At 45.3% G+C, this 18,043-nt stretch overlaps 2 protein-coding genes across 2 annotated transcripts; both read left to right on the forward strand.

The window, feature by feature from the left end:
• Positions 1 to 8,116: 8,116 nt before the first annotated feature.
• On the forward strand, positions 8,117 to 8,455 carry LOC135626024 (uncharacterized). The gene has a single exon (XM_065131212.1). The coding sequence runs from the start codon at positions 8,117 to 8,119 to the stop codon at positions 8,453 to 8,455; it is 339 nt and encodes a 112-aa protein (XP_064987284.1).
• Positions 8,456 to 14,925: 6,470 nt separating this feature from the next.
• On the forward strand, positions 14,926 to 17,014 carry LOC135624355 (transcription factor DIVARICATA-like). The gene is made up of 2 exons (XM_065127867.1): positions 14,926 to 15,843; positions 16,012 to 17,014. Exons 1-2 carry the CDS (start codon positions 15,398 to 15,400, stop codon positions 16,460 to 16,462), a joined length of 897 nt encoding a protein of 298 aa, XP_064983939.1. The 5' UTR covers positions 14,926 to 15,397; the 3' UTR covers positions 16,463 to 17,014.
• Positions 17,015 to 18,043: the final 1,029 nt, after the last annotated feature.

The raw sequence follows: 18,043 nt of genomic DNA on the forward strand, positions 1-18,043 counted from the left end.
AATAGTTTAAGAGCTCTTGGAAAATATTTTTCGAATTTTGAACTCGTAAACAAGATTTTACGTTCTCTTTCTAAAAAGTGGGATTCAAAAGTAACTACAATACAAGAAGCTAAAAATCTAAACAACTTACCACTTGAAGAACTAATTGGTTCATTGATGACATATGAAATGGTGCACAATGCACATGATGAACATGTTGAACACAATCACCTTCCAAAAAACAGGAAGGATTTGGAACTCTGGACAAATGAATGCCACTTGAGCGATGACTCAAGTGATGAGGACAATGATGAACAAACCAACATTCCAAAGAACAGGAAGGATTTGGGACAGAACATTTGAAGACCACTCGAGCATAAGCTCAAGTGATGGTGAACTTAAACTACAAATGAAACGAAAATTAAAAAGCAAAAAGAATGGAACTACTTGCTTTAAACGCAAGAAGAAGAACAAAAATTGGGATGAATCGAGCTCCTCCGAAGACGAGAAAGTCAACAAAAGCAAGGCGGCAAACTATTCCTTAACAGCCTACAACATTGAGGTAATCAAAATGCCTTTGGTTTATTTTGAAATTACTTGATGCTTTCATGATGTAGTGTCTTTTTTAGTTTAGAATTAATTTTCTTGAAAATTACATGTTTAAAAATAAAAAATACAAAAATTATGATCATGCTAGTAATTTCGAAAATGATAATATTGCATATTTTATGATAAACAAACAAAATGATTTTGATTGAGAAATCATGGTTAAGAAGTAATAATGTGTATCATATTTGATTAACATTGTTGAATGAAATCACGTTTAATTTAAAGTAATGCATAAAGATGTAATATTAAATGGTTATGATACAATGATTAACAATTTTATGCATGAGATTTTAAGTTATCCATGATCATGAGCTTGTTTGATCTTCATGATTTAATTTCAAGATCTATAGCAAAAATCATGTTTGAATATATGAAAGTGTTAATTTCATTTTTGGATTCACTTAACAATTGGTATCCTAACAATCGGATTTTCTTATACACTTATGAAAAATATTTTTCTAAAATGGATTTGATGAAATGATTCCTGCTTATAAATTCCATCTTGAAATATGAATGATAGTGTTTTTGCTTATAAAGATTTGTTTCACGTTCATATCTCCTATGATTCATGTGCAGAAAAAGAATTTATAAATCATAATACAATGATATTTCTTATGCAAAAATAAAGTGCTTTTGTGATTCTTTGCTAAAAAGAATAATTATTAAAATCATGATCTTGATAATTATAACATGAAGCTCTTTATAAATCAAGATCGTTCATTATACTCCCTGCATTTATCAAAAAGGAGTTCTTCAAATGAAATGCAATTCAATGAAGTGTCATATTCATATCTTGAAACTTGGAATATTTTAAAATGTGATCTTGATAAGAATGTTTCTAGTTGCTCTTTGTACTATATCTTTTCGAATGAATCATGAGCCTTGATATCATATATTTCATAATACAAGATTTCTTTGCCTTATGTCTTGAACCTTCATGCTTATCTTAATTTGGCATATAAAGACTAAGGCATGCTTAGATGAAAAAGAATCTCTTAAAAAATGCTTTTCCCATCTGATCGAGATTAATGATTTCATGATATTTTATGAATCTCGAAATTAATTTTAATGACTTGATTATGAATTTCAAGTTAATGATTTGATTTGAATAAGTTTTATCTAAATCATAATCTTGATCTTGCAAAATTGAAGTCATAAATAATATATTGTGGTATTCATGAATTGATACTCAATATGAAAGCATTGATATTCATAACTTGAATTGGATTGAAACATTGTATGCTTAAATTAATTATTCTCCTATGTTTCAAAAATTCCTTAAATGCCTTATGTGATGATTGAAAACTAACTTGCTTTATGATGAATCACGAATCATGACTTGATCTATGATGTAAATGCCTTGAAATGATTGAAATATTTAACACTTTTATGCTCTTCCCCCTACTTTCTTCTTGTTTTCAATGATAAAATGGGGAGAAGTTTTGATCATGCATGGTAGGATATAATTTGACAAAATTGATACCATCATGATATGAAATATTTATGATGTGCAATTATGCATGCAATACTTGTGCTTTCTAATTATGATGTGATATGATGTAAATCATGATTTAAAATGCTATGAGTGCCAAGTTACACATTTTGAGAAGAAATTGTTATATTGAAATATTAATGTAATTATGAATGGTGATATGATATCATGCATGTAATACTTTAACTTATGATAATGATGCATGTAATGATAAAATATTCATGATGAAAAATTGTCTTGACATTCATAACTTGATTATTCATCCTTTGTCATTATTTTGAAATCGTTGTAAAAGGAAAAAAGAACTACAAAACTGTATTTTCTCTTTCTTTTTTTACAATGACAAAGGGGGAGATAGCTAGCTTGTACAAGTCAAGAAGATGCAAAAACTTGATTGCTAGCTTGCCTATCTTAAGTAGCAAAGATTGCTAACTTGCTTATTTCAAGAAGAAAAATTGTCTTCTTGAACATCACTATCTTGAATATCTCAAGAAGCAAAACTTGCAATTTGCACATTGCAATAGGAAGCAAGAATCATGAGCTTACACAAGAAAGCTATCTTGCATTTGCTTTCGAAATTTTTGCTAGCTTATATATTGTGAAACTTGTATATCATAAAAATTGCTAGCTTGTTGGTCTAAAGAGAAGCAAAAAGTTGCTATCTCAAAAGAAGCAAATGTGCTATCTTGCCTATCTCAAGAGGCAAAAATGCTAACTTGTGCATCTAGCAAAGTGAGCAAAATTTTCAAGAAGCAAGAGTTGCCTTCTTGAACATCTCTAATTTGCTAGCTTGCATGATGTAGAACTTGCTATCTTAAACATTACCAAAAGTACTATCTTATATGCTATAAAACTTGCATATCTAAAACTTGATAGCATGAATGTTCTAAGCATGATGTACCACTTACTAAATCTTCTAGCTCCAAGATTGCATGATGATAAAACTTGATACTATGTTTTTCATGCAATGAGTTTAATCTATATCACAAACGATTGATTATGATACTTCTCCTTTTTGTTGATGACAAAGGGGGAGAAGTATGTTGATGAAAGTATGTTGATGACATGACATGTGATGCATAAGTTTATGCATATGTTCATGTTGACGTGTTGCAAGTATTCATGATATATATTGCAATGACTTGAATTCAGTTTGAATTCAAGGTTCTATCAATATGACATATTGATAGGGGGAGTTTGTTTAAACTCCGGGAGTTAAGTTTAACTCCGTCATCAAGTGGTTGCCATCATAAAAAAAGGGGGAGATTGTTGAATCTCGTATTTTGATGATGAAACTACTTGATATATGTTTATGATTTAATCTGCGTCTTGAGTGACGCAGGATGCTTCGATCTGGATGAGACAATTAAAGCAGGAAAATCATGTTGTGCCGAAGGAACATGTCAGAAGATTGGACGTCGGGCCGGTGGATCGGTCGACGTATCGACAGAAGGCTTCGGGCCGTGGACTCGGGCATCGGGCCAAGAAGAGCGGGTATTGTGCCAAGGATATCGGAGTTGCGGAGTCAACTGGCCGATTGGGAAATAGGCTGCAGGAGAGGACGATGCGTCGAAGAATCGGACGAAGCGTCGAGGGACCAATGACATGTCGGACAACTTGGTTAATTGCCTAGGATTAATTGTCTCGATCGAAGTTTTGTTTTAAATGTGCAGGATTAACTACGATGAAAGTTAGACAAGCAGCAGGAGTTGCGCCGGAGTCAAGTTCATGATCACGTTGGGAGTTCGAGAGTTTGACGGAAGTTCGGACGGTCGTCGGATGTTCTGCGGGAACAGATCCGAGAAGTCCAGAAGCTTGCCAAGCGAAGCTCGTCGGAACTCGCCAAGTGGATCGTCGCAAGTCCAAGAGTTTGCCGGAAGTCCGCAGGAGGATCACCGAGGGTTCATCGGATGATCGACGGAAGTTCGCCGAAAACTCGCCGGAAGAAGCGATTGACGCATCGGAGCAAAGCTGCAGAAATTGTCTTAGATTTAATCGTAGTTAGCATGTTGATTAAGTTGGAAAATGGGAGGTGATCCCATTAGCTTAATCTTGGGGCAATTGGGCCCTTGAAAAGATTGAAATTGGGCCGAATGGAGCTAACCATTCGGACCCTGATTGCACCAGGAGGTGCAACCGCCTAGGCCAGGAGGTGGCACCGCCTGGGCTAAGTCTTCCAGCGAGACTGGGCGGTGCAACCGCCCCAGCTAGGAGGTGCAACCGCCTGAGCTCAGTCTTCGAGCTAGACTGGGCGGTGCAACCTCCCTGACAGAGAGGTAGCACCGCCTGAGCTCGGTCTTCGAGCTTTGGCAGAGAGGTGCAACCGCCTCAGTCAGGAGGTGGCACCGCTTGGGGCTCAATCTCCGAGCCAGACTCAGGCGGTGCAACCGCCCCTGACAAAGAGGTGCAACCGCCTGGGCTCAGTCTCCGAGCTCTGCTAGGCGGTGCAACCTCTCCAGTCAGGAGGTGCAATCGCTTGATCCCGGAATTCCGGGATTTGATGGTTTTGAGCTCCAAATTTGAACTGGGTTGGGGCATATAAATATCCCACCCATTCAGCACAGAAAGAGTAAGAGACAGAACCGAAATCTTGATCTTTTCTGTGATTCTTAGAGCTCAAAATTGTGGTTAAGGCCTAAAGTTCTCCTCCCTCTGTTCTTCAAGTCTTGAGTTGTAAAGAGAGGAGAGAAAGGTTCTGTAAGGGTTGTCTCCTGAGCCCGTCAAAAGGAGTGAAACTGTAAAAGGGCAGTTGGCCTTCGCCTATTGAAGGAAGGCCTCTAATTGACATCGGTGACCTCGTCGGTGGAGGAAGCCAAAAGTGGAGTAGGTCAAGACTGACCGAACCACTCTAAATCTCTGGTTTGCTTTTACTTTGAGCACTTTATCATTACTGCAAACCTCCTACATAGCTACTGCCCTCTGCGCTTTTACGAACAAGTCTCTAAGTTCTGATTTTTCCGAATCTGCATTCAGACGTAAATCGGTGTTTTCGTACGATCTTTACATTACAGTTTACGCTTACATTCTGATTCTATTTATAACTGCAAACTGTCTTCTGTGCTTTTACAAATAAGCTTCTAAGTTCAGATCTTTCCGAATCTGCGTTTAGACGTAAATCGACGTTTTACGTACGATCATTACATTACAGTTTACGTTTACGTGTTGATTCCATTCATAACTGCAAACTGCTTTCTGCGCATTCATAAAATGCTTTTCAAAGTTCAGAATCTGCGTTTAGACGTAAAACTACGTTTAGACGTAAAACTGCGTTTAGACGCAAAACTGCGTTTAGATGCAAAACTGCGTTTAGACGTAAAATTACGTTTAGACGTAAAACTGCAGTTAGACGTAAACTACGTTTAGACGTAAAACTGCGTTTAGACGCAAACTGCGTTTAGACGTAAACGGAGTTTAGACGTAAATTGAGTTTAGACGTAAACTGAGTTTAGACGCAAACTGCGTTTAGACGCAAACTGCGTTTAGACGTAAACTGCGCTTAATCTTAAGTTATCTTAGAATCGGCTTTTACATCGAAGTCGCTTTTATTGAACGAACGCAGCTTTCGTTTTTAATCGCTTAAAGATTTCCGCTGCACTAATTCACCCCCCCCCCCTCTTAGTGCTCTCGATCCTAACACTAAGCCCACACAATCAATGTGATAACCGACCAACCCCTACAATAAATCCTCTCGAAGTTTGATGTATCAGGTTGGATGCTATACTAGTCAGTCAAGCTAAGTGAGTTCGATATCCAATACGCCCCCAGGACGACCATAAAAGCTCTAGTATTGGCCGACTTCATCTCTGAACTAACCCCCAAGGATCATGCTGTTGAATAGGGACACAGCGAGCGCACGTGGACCATGCATGTGGACGGGTCGACGACCATTGAGGGAGCAGGGGCCATATGCATCCCAAGAGCTCGACCAGAGAAACCAATGAACGATCACTTCAGCTACGATTCAGGGCCACCAACAACGAAGTCAAGTATGAGGCGTTACTCCACGGACCGTGCCTCGCCCTGGAAATGCATGTGGACGACCTCGAGACCTTCAGCAACTCTCAACTGGTGGCAGGACATGTCAACGGAAGCTATGAAGCCCGAGACCCAACCATGGCGTTGTAATGGGCGGAATAAGACGACTTGCTCACCACTTCAATCGCCTCTCGGTTACAAGGATACCTCGGGTGCAGAATGTGCGAGCTGATGCCTTGGCTAAACTAGCCTCTGCTCATGACCTGAGAGGAGCCCCGTCACCTGAATTCCTCATGGCCCTGATAGTGTCGACCCACGACATCGCCAGGACCGAGGTCTCGCCAAGCTAGATGGAGGAAATCCTCCGGTTCAAGAAGGACGGGACACAAGTAGACGACCCGACGGCCACACAATGATTGAGGCAAACCTAGGCTTGGTATTGTAAGATTAGCAGAAAGTTGTACCAAAGAGCTTTCTCTCAACCCCTCCTACGCTATCTCGCGCTGCTTGAGGCCGAGACGGTGCACAAAATCCGCGAAACTTAAAACTGCGTATAGAGTAGATTGTGTTACCTAGGGAGATCGTATATCCCAATTTCCTTACAGATTTTTAGGAGAGGGTGAAGGAGGTCAAGTGTTCTTCTCTCTAGCGGTGATCCACACAGCAGGGCTGCGATGATGCTCCTCAAAACTCCAGGCCTGCTCTGAGGTGAAGAAGGGAAGGAGAATAGGAGAGGCAAGCAAAGGCTCTAGCCTATGAGGCTCTGAATCCCTCCTATTTATAGAGGTCCTCTATCAAACCCTAATGGATCCTCCTTTAGTGAGTATTGGATTTGCATCCAATAACCCAAGCCTTTTAGATTAGTGGATCTCTATCCAATAATCTTTCATGGGCTCTTATTGGATCTCGTCCATGGGATCCAATAATTCAGGGGCTTATTGGATATCCAATAAAACAAGGGCTCCATCGGATATCTCATATCCGAACCTCTACTCATCGCAATGCCTACCATATGTGTGTGACCCTCTAGGCCCAATATCGAGCTGGCCGTGAGTCATACCTGTCAAAACTCCTTCTAACTCAGTGAATTATTATCTTTGTAATAATTCACTTGACTCATCGACTACAGACATACTAGGCCACTACGCCATAGTCCCCAGACGATACAGGGGAATCCAATCCATTAGACCTATCTGTCCTCAGTTACCATGTATTTATAGTCCCTCATCCATCTAATATCTCAGAGATTGTATATCGAGCATGGTGTTGTCAGACCCATACGGTTTCTACTTGAGTCTCACTCTAATCGGATTTTCCCGGAGAACTCTTTCTCTCTCAACCCGAATGACCCTGGCCAGGGATTTGTCTGAGCAAAAACACATGAGATATTCCTCTCATGACGTCGAGAGTGGATGATCCTCTATCGACACTCAATAGCCCTCGTAAGGTCGACTATCACTCCTAATAACCAACTGTACTAGATCTGGGACAACCAAATCTATAAGTCTGGTATCAAAGAGTGGAGCACTCATACAGGACATCCTTGGTGTCTCTAGTCTAAGGACCAGATATACCACTAGGACTACGGAATTGTTGTTTGACAATAAGGCATCATCAACCATCCAACATTCCGTAAGCGGATCAATCAGTGAACTCATTCTCCAATGAGCACTTGTACTGTATCCCTAGTGTCCCTACACGAGCAGTTATAAGACCAGTTGCATCCATCATATGGACAGGTATATAGCACACCAGTCTGTCCGGTTATCACGATGTCCCTCTCGAGTAACATGTGACCGGAATTATTTAGGATCTATGTTTAAAGGTGAATCGATCTCATTATCGTGATCTCATCATGACCCGATTCCCATTGCACAAATCCAAGGACATCACAATATATATATATATATATATATATGTATATATGCAATAGTTATAAAGTGATATATGCCAAAATATAATAAGCAAAAAGATTCTGTATCAAGTCACACATGTCATCACTCACGTGATTGGCTTGCTGGGCACTTATGACTAGCACAAACCAACGACCAAGCCGAAGTGATGAATCGGGCAATCCTAGAAGGACTCAAGAAGAGGGTCTCGGGCACACTCGGGGCCTGGGTGGACAAACTCTCTAGTGTCCTGTGGGTGCTGCGAACGAGCCCCAAGTCCCCCTCGGGGGAATCCCCGTTCAGCTTGGCATTTGGAACCAAAGCAGTCCTTCCGCCCGAGGTGGTATTCCTGACCTTGTGCACCGCCACCTTCGAGCAAAACAACTTCGAGGAGGGACTCAAGGCTAACCTAGACCTCCTCGAAGAGAAAAGGGCCGAGGCACACCTACGCACCCTGGTCTATAAGAAAGCTACAGCCCGACTTTACAACCGTAAGGTTCGCCCTTGACCGATCAAGGTCAAAGACCTCGTCCTTTGAAAGACTGAAGTGAGCGACTCAACCCGAGCAAGAGGGAAGCTCGCACTAAATTGGGAAGGCCCCTACCGGGTCTATGACATGGTCCGAGAAGGAACTTACTGCTTCGAGACCATGGGGGGGAGTCCCCTGCTAAGGACTTGGAATGCAGCAAACTTGAAAAGATTTTACCCATGAAAGTAAAGAGTTAAGATGCTTTGATCCTCCAGCAGTTTGGTGAACGGGTCCGGCTCTAGCTCTAGGTCCGGATACCTCGCATGGAAGTGAGCGAAGGTGACCTGATATCCGAACTCGTACGTCACCCACCCCGACCTCTACAGACCATGCTCGAACCCAAGAGACTTCTTATACTCAGCGATCACTCCTTTGATCCTTCCTGGCAACCTGAGGCGCTCCTCCTTTAGAGCCTCCTCAACGGCCCAAGAGGCAGACCGGGCAGACTCGACGTCTCGGGAGAGGGTCAGTAGCTCATCATCGAGTGTTCGAATGCGGGCTCGATTTTCCTTCAGCTCGGCCTTCAAACGGTTCACCTCTTCCTCTAGGTATGAGGCACATAGCTCGGCCACAGGGATGGTTTCCGAGCCAGGTCCGCTCTTCAGTTCTTTGACCTCTCGATGAAGATCGGAATTGGCATCCGATAGATGCTCAATCACCTTGCCGACGTCATACACGTGGTCGATCAGTGCCATAGTGTAGTGTTGGCCCTGCATGAAGATAACATTAGGATCTGTGACCAGAAGGGAAAGCCAAATGAGAGAGGAACGCCTCTACTTACCCAGACAAGGGATCTGGCTGCCCGGTCCATCAGCACCATAGAGGAGGAATAGTAGAGCTCCTTCACCAGCACTGGATGGAGCGCCCCCCGATTGAACTCTTGAGTGACCGACCCGTCAGCCCAGATCCAACTATCGGCCTTGAGGGTCGCCCACCGTGAGGCGTAGGGAGCCCACAGCTCCCCCATCGGGAGGTCGACCATGCTTAGGGACTGGAATGGCTCGCCTTCGGCGTGAGGTCGAATGTGACACAAGTCCCACATTGACTTCGGGTGGGTCGAGGGTTTCCTCAAGGAGCCGCCACCGGACGAACCGACCACCTCTTTTCCCCTCGTGCTTGTCGACCTGCTTCGGACGACCCCGGGGCAGCCCTTTCACGAGTCACCGAGCTATCTTACACCTTTCGAGTCTCCATTTTCGCCCTCTTCTTTGGGTGACCTACCTCCAGAGATCCCGACTTCTTCCTTGGCGTGCCCTTCTTCGAGGCATCTCTGGGCCGGAACCCTCACCATCCCGAGACGGTGGCGCGACAACCTTGGCATGAGGCATCCCTTTTGGCGACTAGAGGTTCACCATCTCTACAAAAAAAAAGGGGGCTAGTCAGTTGGATGCACCTGTGACAAAGTAAACGATCCATGACATAAGAATGATCGTACCCCTAATGGTTGAGCTTAGCCCTGCCTTGACCAGCCACTCCTCGGTCATTCCCCTAATTGCTCAAGAGGAGGACAGAATCCCCCTCAAACGATTGACGACCGTAGTCCCTATATCAGAAAGAAATGGAGGAACATTGTTGATGGTTCGGGAAGTCCATCCAATGTTGAAACCCCACCCCCGACTACACCTCATAAAAAAATAGCGACTTTTCCGACCCTTGTTGTTGGAAGGAGCACCGTTGATTTTGAACCTGCCACGGGCGGTCATGTGATACCATTCTCACCCCTTGCACAAATGGAAGCATGCCAGGAAGAGTGTCCGGGTCGGCTCAATTCCCATTCCCCGATAACCCAACACTCCCCGAGAAAAGCTACCATATAGCGCCAAGAGTTCGACGCTATCTGAGACGGCGAAATCCCCCACTTACGAAGGCATTCCTCGATAACATGATTCAACGGAAACCATAGTCCTGCCTCGAGGGCATCCACGGTCAGCCCAAACCCGTCGGGAAATGGATCATACGATCGCTGATCAAGTCATGGGCATAAAGCCCATAACCACTCGGGATGTAGTAGCAATCCCGAATCGGACCCAAAAGTTCCTCGGTCACCACTGAGTCCACGTCATGCCACGAGTGCATTAATTCAAGGGCAGTAGAGGCCTTCGTGACTCCCAAGGGCACGTTGCCCAAGGATAAACTGATAACCTCTACCCTTGTGCTCCTAGAGGATGACTCACATGCCCCAGCAGTCGACCGATTCGATCGACTTAAAGAAGAAGAAGAAGACGAAGACGCTAAAGAAGAAGAGGAAAATGGAGACATCCTAACCTCAAGGTTAGGAGGAAGAAGCCGAGGCAAGGAATAGAAGACTACACAACGTTGCGGCGACTGCTCCAGGGGGAACTTATAAAGGAGGGACGAATCCACCTTGAGGCGACATTTGGGCTCCCCGAGGGAAGAGATGATCATAGCATTTAAAGATGTGGCACCATAACTCCCTGGATACCCCTGGATTCCCCAGTCTTGAAAGCTCCTACCAGAATCTACTCATGACAAGAAATCTCCCGCCAAAATCCACTCGTGACAAGAAATCTCCCACTGAAAGCCACTCGTGATAGGAAGTTTCCCACCAAGACAGGAAGTTTCCCGCCAAGACCTGCATCGATCACATGGACACACATGCATGCTATCATACGCGTGTTTCGATACGACGCTTCAGTCTTTGCCTAAGGTGTGCAGTTCGGTCCCCGACCAGTGACTCGTTAGTCCCAAACCTGGGCCCAAGGTCAATCACTCGGCCAATATGTTCAGTCTTTGCCTGAGTCATGCAGTTCGGTCTCCCGACCAATGACTCATCAGTCCCAAACCTAGGACCGAGGTCAATCGCTCGGCCAACAGGTTTAGTCTTAACCCGAGTTACGTAGTTTGGTCCCCCAGCCAACGACTCGCTAGTCCCAAACCTAGGCCTGAGGTCAATTACTCGGCCAACAGGTTCAGTCTTTGCCCGAGTCGCACAGTTCGATCCCCCGACTAGTGACTCATCAGTCCCAAACTTGGGCCCAAGGTGAATCGCTCGCCCAATAGGTTTAGTCTTTGCCCGAGTCACGCAGTTCGGTCCCCTGACCAGTGACTTATTAGTCCCAAACTTGGGCTCGAGGTCAATCGCTCGACCAATAGGTTCAATCTTTGCCCGAGTCACGCATTTCCATCCCCTGACCAGTGACTCGTCAGTCCCAAACCTGGGCCTGAGGTTAATCGCTTGGCCAACATATTCAGTCTTTGCCCGAGTCGCGCAGTTTGGTCTCCCGACCAGCGACTCGTCAATCCCAAACCTGGGCCCAAGGTCAATCGATCAACCAACGGGTTCAGTCTTAACCCGAGTCATGCAGTACGATCCCCTAACTAGCGACTCATCAGTCCTAAACCTGGGCCCAAGGTCAATCACTAGGCCAACAAGTTCAGTCTTTGCTCGAGTTGCGTAGTTCAGTTCCCCGACTAACGACTCGTTAGTCCCAAACCTAGGCCCGAGGTCAATCGCTCGGCCAACAGGTTCAGTCTTTACCCAAGTCGCATAGTTCGATCCCCCGACCAGCAACTCATCAGTCCCAAACCTGGGCCCAAGGTCAATCGATCAGCCAACGGGTTCAGTCTTAACCCAAGTCGCGCAGTTCAGTCCCCTAACCAGCAACTTATCAGCCCCAAACTTGGGCCCAATGTCAATCGCTCAACCAACAGGTTCAGTCGTTGCCCGAGTCACGCAGTTCGATCCTCGACCAGCGACTTGTCAGTCCCAAACTTAGGACTAAGGTCAATTGCTCGGCCAATAGGTTTAGTCTTTGCCGGAGTCATGCAGTTTGATCCCCCGACCAACAACTCGTCAGTCCCAAACCTGGGCCCGAAGTCAATCGCTCGGCCAATGGGTTCAGTCTTAACCCGAGTTACACAGTTTGGTCCCCCGGCTAGTGACTTGTCAGTCCCAAACCTGGGCCCAAGGTCAATCACTTGGCCAACAGGTTTAGTCTTTGCCCGAGTCGCGCAGTTCGATCCCTCGACCAGTGACTCGTCAGTCCCAAACCTAGGCCCGAGGTCAATCGCTCGACTAACAGGTTCAGTCTTTGCCCAAGTCGCATAGTTCGGTCTCCCAACCAGCGACTTGTCAGTCCCAAACCTGAGCCCGAGGTCAGTCACCCGGCCAATAGATTTAGTCTTTGCTCGAGTTGCATGGTTCGGTCCCTTGACCAGCAACTCGTTAGTCCCAAACCTAGGCCCGAGGTCAATCATTTGGCCAACAGGTTCAATCTTTGCTTGAGTCACGCAGTTCGATCCCTCGACCAGCGATTCGTCAGTCCCAAACCTGAGCCCGAGGTCAATCACTCTGCCAACATATTCAGTCTTTGCCCGAGTCACGTAGTTTGATCCCCTGACCAGCGACTCATCAGTCCCAAACCTGGGCCCGAGGTCAATTGCTCGACCAACAGGTTCAATCTTTGCCCGAGTCGTGTAGTTCGATCCCCTGGACAACGACTCGTCAATCCCAAACCTGAGCCTGAGGTTAGTCGCCCGGCCAATAGGTTCAGTCTTTGCCCAAGTTGCATGGTTCGGTCCCCTGACCAACAACTCGTCAGTCCCAAACTTGGGCTCGAGGTCAATCGCTCGACCAACAAGTTCAGTCTTTGCCCGAGTCACGCATTTCGGTCTCTCGACCAGCGATTTGTCAGTCCCAAACCTAGGCCCGAGGTTGGTCGCTTGGCCAGCAGGTTCAGTCTCCGCCTGAATTGTGAAGCATGGCTAGCCAAGCAGCCCCACAACAAATTAGCCCGGTCATCCCTCGTAAGTGATTGATCCATACGCAACACTCCTACAAGCTAGGCGTGCCCCTCGCCCTCCTGCAAGGACCCTATGGCACGCCTCGGCAAGGGGGGGGGGGGGGGGGTGGTAGGGAAGTTATAGGGTATATTTTGGACTCCATCCACGTCACCACTCGTGCCCCTACCACTTCGAACACGAGGGGGGACCCCCACGCGCCAAGTCAGAAGCCATGCCGAGGCACCCCTCGGTATGTCCCATCCCGGAAAGCTCGGGACGGCGTCGCCTAATGCCGTTCCGCACATTCCGGGATGACGACTGCACAAAGGTACCATCTCGCACCTCGGGGATCGATCACCGCTACAAACATGCGTATGGTCAGTCCTCGCATAGTAGTATAAAAGCCTCTAATCGGTATCTGACCAGGAGAGGAAAAAAGAAAAAGGAAAAAGGAGAATCAACCACTAACTTAGTTATCGAGGGGCCAAAATCGGAAACAACCTAACGAGGGCTTTCTATGCAGGAGCGCTACTGCCCTCGGAAGTGCGACTGCCTTGATCGAGAGACGCCTTCCCCGAAGACGACGCTAGTGCCCCGATCGTGAAGCGCTTCCCCTTAGACGACGTCGACATCCCGACTTGCGGATGAAGCCACCCTCAGCGCTTTGCCCAATCGATCGTAAACTCCCGACATTGACCTATGGACCAAGCCATGCTGACTCATCGACCATGGCACATTAGTTCACCGACAACAAGGATATCTCATATTTCTTACCACAGTTGAGCCGGTAAAAAAATTGATGAGGCTTTAGTCCCACATCGAGTAGATTCGGGGAGAGGGAAGGCTCTTGAGGTGCTTAAGAGAGAAGTCTTCCCTTCGTCATTTCTTACTGACCTTGAAGGTGTCATTGGGCGATTGACAAGGTCTGAGACCCTGCCCCAAGATCCCCGTGTTGCTTAGTCTGCATAGCTGGCCTACTACTTAAAGTCTTGCGGTCCTTTTCGAAATCATTTAAATTTGTTCTTCTAATGTTTATTTTCACAATTATTTCTCAAGGGTTTTCTTATTTTATCATAAAAAGACTTTATTTTGTTTTAAATGATTTATTTTAATCTAAACTTTAGCTTAAATAAAAACTGCATTTTGAAACTAATTATAAATGACTCAAAATTAAGTCTTTTGTCTCCTAAGTTTTTGGGTCTCCCAATTCATCAGACGAATAGAGGGATGGATGGGCTTAGTTCAGCCCACCTTTGTTTAAGGCCCAAAACTATAGAGCACATTCTAAAAAGTCAATATATCATATCATGTCAATTGATTTAAACTTTTAGATGAAATAGTATTGATCAAAATATTAAAAAATGATATCTATGGATCGATCCATAGAAAAAAAAAAGAAAAAAAAAGATAGATTATTAGGAATATTTTAGGTATTAGAAAAAAAAAGATGTCATTTGAAAATTTTAAAAATGAAAACGTTTCTTGAAAAAGAATAAAAAAAAGAGATATTAATGTTGGATGCGAAGATTGCTGTGTTGTTGTGTTTAGAAACAAATGAGATTTTATTTTAAAATAAAAAGAAAAATAAAGATGTATTTTTATTATATTAAATAACATAAGATCTATATCATTTTATTAAGTAATATATTACCCAATCGAATATCTCACCAGAGAAACAGAAGAGACCTGAACGCGTCGAGCGACCACAAAGTCCACCAAAAGCCAATCACACCCCCACCGTGGGTGGTTTTCCCACCTCGCTTTCAGATCTCACGCGACAGTGGCTAAAGGAAACCAATTCGAGACGTCGGAAGAAGGAATCGATCCGCTTATAGATCCATTTCTCCCTCCTCCCCTCTCTTCTTCCTCCTTCAGCTCTTCCTCCCACCCGACGGCAGCGAAAGCGATGAAAGGCCCCATCTTTGCCTCTCCATCTTATTCTTTTCTTCCTCGTATTGGCTTCCTCTTGCTCCGATTCTTACTCAATTGACCTGCACGAGGTTTCGAGTTCCACACTTATAGATGGGTTTGCCAATCTTACCCGGAATCTCCACGCTCTGTCGATCGATTTCCGTCATCGAGATCGCTCCGATTCTACTCTATTCTGTCTCCAGTAGAATCGAGCTCAGGTTTCAGTAGCTTGAGTTCGCGGGAAGGGCGGGCGACATTTACGGGATCATGGCAAGATCGTCGATGGAAGTCCTACCTCCGGCGACGATGCCGTGTTACCCCAGCTCGAGGTCGTTCCCTGGCGAGTGGTGGAGCGGGGGCGGCGTGGGAACCGGCCGCTGGACCCCCGAAGAGAACAAGCGCTTCGAGTACGCCCTGGCGACGTTCGACAAGGACACCCCTGACCGCTGGCTAAAGGTGGCGGCGTCTATTCCCGGCAAGACCCCGAGCGACGTGGAGAGCCATTACCGGGATCTACTGGACGACGTGAGCGAGATAGAAGCCGGAAGAATCCCGTGCCCTGGCTACGACCCTCCCTTTACAGTGGAGTGGGAGAGCAACTACGGCCTCGAAGCGTTGAAGCACCCTTACTGCGTCGCCGGTAAGAGGTCAGGGCCGCGAGCACCGGATCAAGAGAGGAAGAAGGGAGTCCCGTGGACCGAAGACGAGCACAAGTAAGTCATCCGAGCGCGTCCTCCTCTCCATCTTTTACACAATCGACGTTGGAATCGACTGCTGGAACATCCAAGTCCTTCGTTCATCTGTGAATTCTACCTGCTAAAAATCTGATCTTGGTGGTAGTTGCAGTGCATCTTAGCCTGTCGTTTGTATCATTTTCGCAGGAGATTTCTGCTTGGGCTTCAAAAGCATGGCAAAGGAGACTGGAGAAACATATCTCGGAACTTTGTGATCACCAGAAACCCCACTCAGGTGGCCAGTCATGCACAGAAGTACTTCATCAGACTCAATTCAGGTGGCAAAGATAAGAGGAGGTCCAGCATCCATGACATCACCACCGCCAATTTGCCGGAAAACGAGCCTCCCTTGCCGTCTCGGTCATCAAGCTCGGCTTCAGCTCCTCCTCCGTCGGTCTCGTTCTCGTCGATCCTCGATTCAAATCGACCCAACGAAGCAACCGCACTGCCAAGCTCATTAGCACAGGGGAGCCAATTCGTGCAACCACGCCATGGAGTGACAGCTTATGGGCCGAAGCTAGAAGCTCATGATCCTATGTTTCGCGACCGCAACTTGCTGTTTCAGATGCAAGCAAGTCATCATCACCCTCACGGATGAGATTCTGTCGGTCAAACCATCTTCTTCGTCTGCTTCTACTATCTTAGAAATAGTAGTCGCACCTGCAACGAGGCATTCGTCCCAAGGTTATGCGCTTTAATTCTCATGAGGTCCGCACGGCGAGAAGCACGGATGAATCCTTTCTTTGTTTTCCCCTTGCTCCAAAGAAACTACTAAACGATCAGAACAGCACAAAGGTCAAGAAGCAGGCATGGATTCAAGATCCTTCCATCGACCAAATCAGACATGAAGGAGAGATTGTATCAGAGGAGCTACATGTACTAGTAATACGAGGTTGTTTGGTCAAATTAATAGGGGAGTAGTGCTGTTTACTTACTCCGCCGATTGCAATAAACAGCAAGCATGGCTTTACAATTGCTGATGAATCGAGGCTGGTGTAAAGTGAAGAGATGGGAGAGTGAGGTGAGAAATCGCTACATGATATTATTGTTGATTGATTCATGCAAAGCCAACGCAGAAGATTAATGTGGCTGAGTCACAGGGCATTAATTCATTCTGCAACTTTGATTCTGCAGTCATCATCTTTCATTACTTAACTCTTATTGAGAGTCCCTTATTGCCTGTTCGTGTCTCATCTCTGCCACTTGACTGTGGTTGGTTGGGGCTGAGTCTGCATTCCACCATCCCCTCTCCTCTCTTCTTTTGTAGGTTCTCTTCCTGGTCTACTTTGTAGGTTGACTAAGTAAGGACAGATGCTTCGTTTATCGGATTCAGACAAAAGTCGTCTTTGTCATCATACATAGATTTTAAGTTGGAGTCAGTTTCCTGCATTAACTTCAATTTGGAATCTCAAAAAGAAGAAGAACGATAGAGTAACAATCAGCCCTGGTGACTGCTCCATACGAAGAATGGATTTGCTCCACCTCTTTATGGAGTCAAGTCGATATGAAGAACATAAGTAACCTAAATTAACAATGGAGAAGCAGGACAAATGGCCCACAGTTTACTACAACAACTAAATGATTCCTTCTTCGAGTATTGTTGTTGTTATTGTTATTGTCGAAGAAGAAGAAGAAGAAAAGAAGTTGTTGATATTTGATTCGACGATCATAATTATTAAAAAAATACTCATATCAAATGAAAAAAAAATGAAAAAAAAATAAAAAATGAAAGAATAATCACACATTATTAAAATAAATTAAAAGAGCCAAATAGTTAGTTGATAGCCGAATCGAGAAAAATGGATTAAGACAACGATGCGCGAGTGTATTGTCTGATCAAGCAAGCCTTTTTTTGCGAGGGAGATGATTGACACACCCATCCACTTCCTTTTGGCGGATATGCCGCGGTCTTTCGTGGAAGAAAGCGAGGGCTTCGTTCCACTCCACCACGCTTGGGGTTTTCTGATGTGCCCGCTGCGTCGATTAGGACCGCAAGCATGTCACGGTGCAGCCGCTTTATTCTTGGCAACACCCATGTCTTGTTCTCTTGCTCACAGCTGTTCCTTGGTATGTCCTGCACCAATCAAATGCACCCACTCTGACTTTTGAGGCCGATGATGATGACGGCGATCGCTTTGGTTCAGATGGAAACACGGAGTTGTCAGCCTCCTGCACACCA

Source organism: Musa acuminata, chromosome BXJ2-10, assembly GCF_036884655.1.
Source record: "Musa acuminata AAA Group cultivar baxijiao chromosome BXJ2-10, Cavendish_Baxijiao_AAA, whole genome shotgun sequence".
In the NCBI taxonomy this organism is placed as follows: domain Eukaryota; kingdom Viridiplantae; phylum Streptophyta; class Magnoliopsida; order Zingiberales; family Musaceae; genus Musa; species Musa acuminata.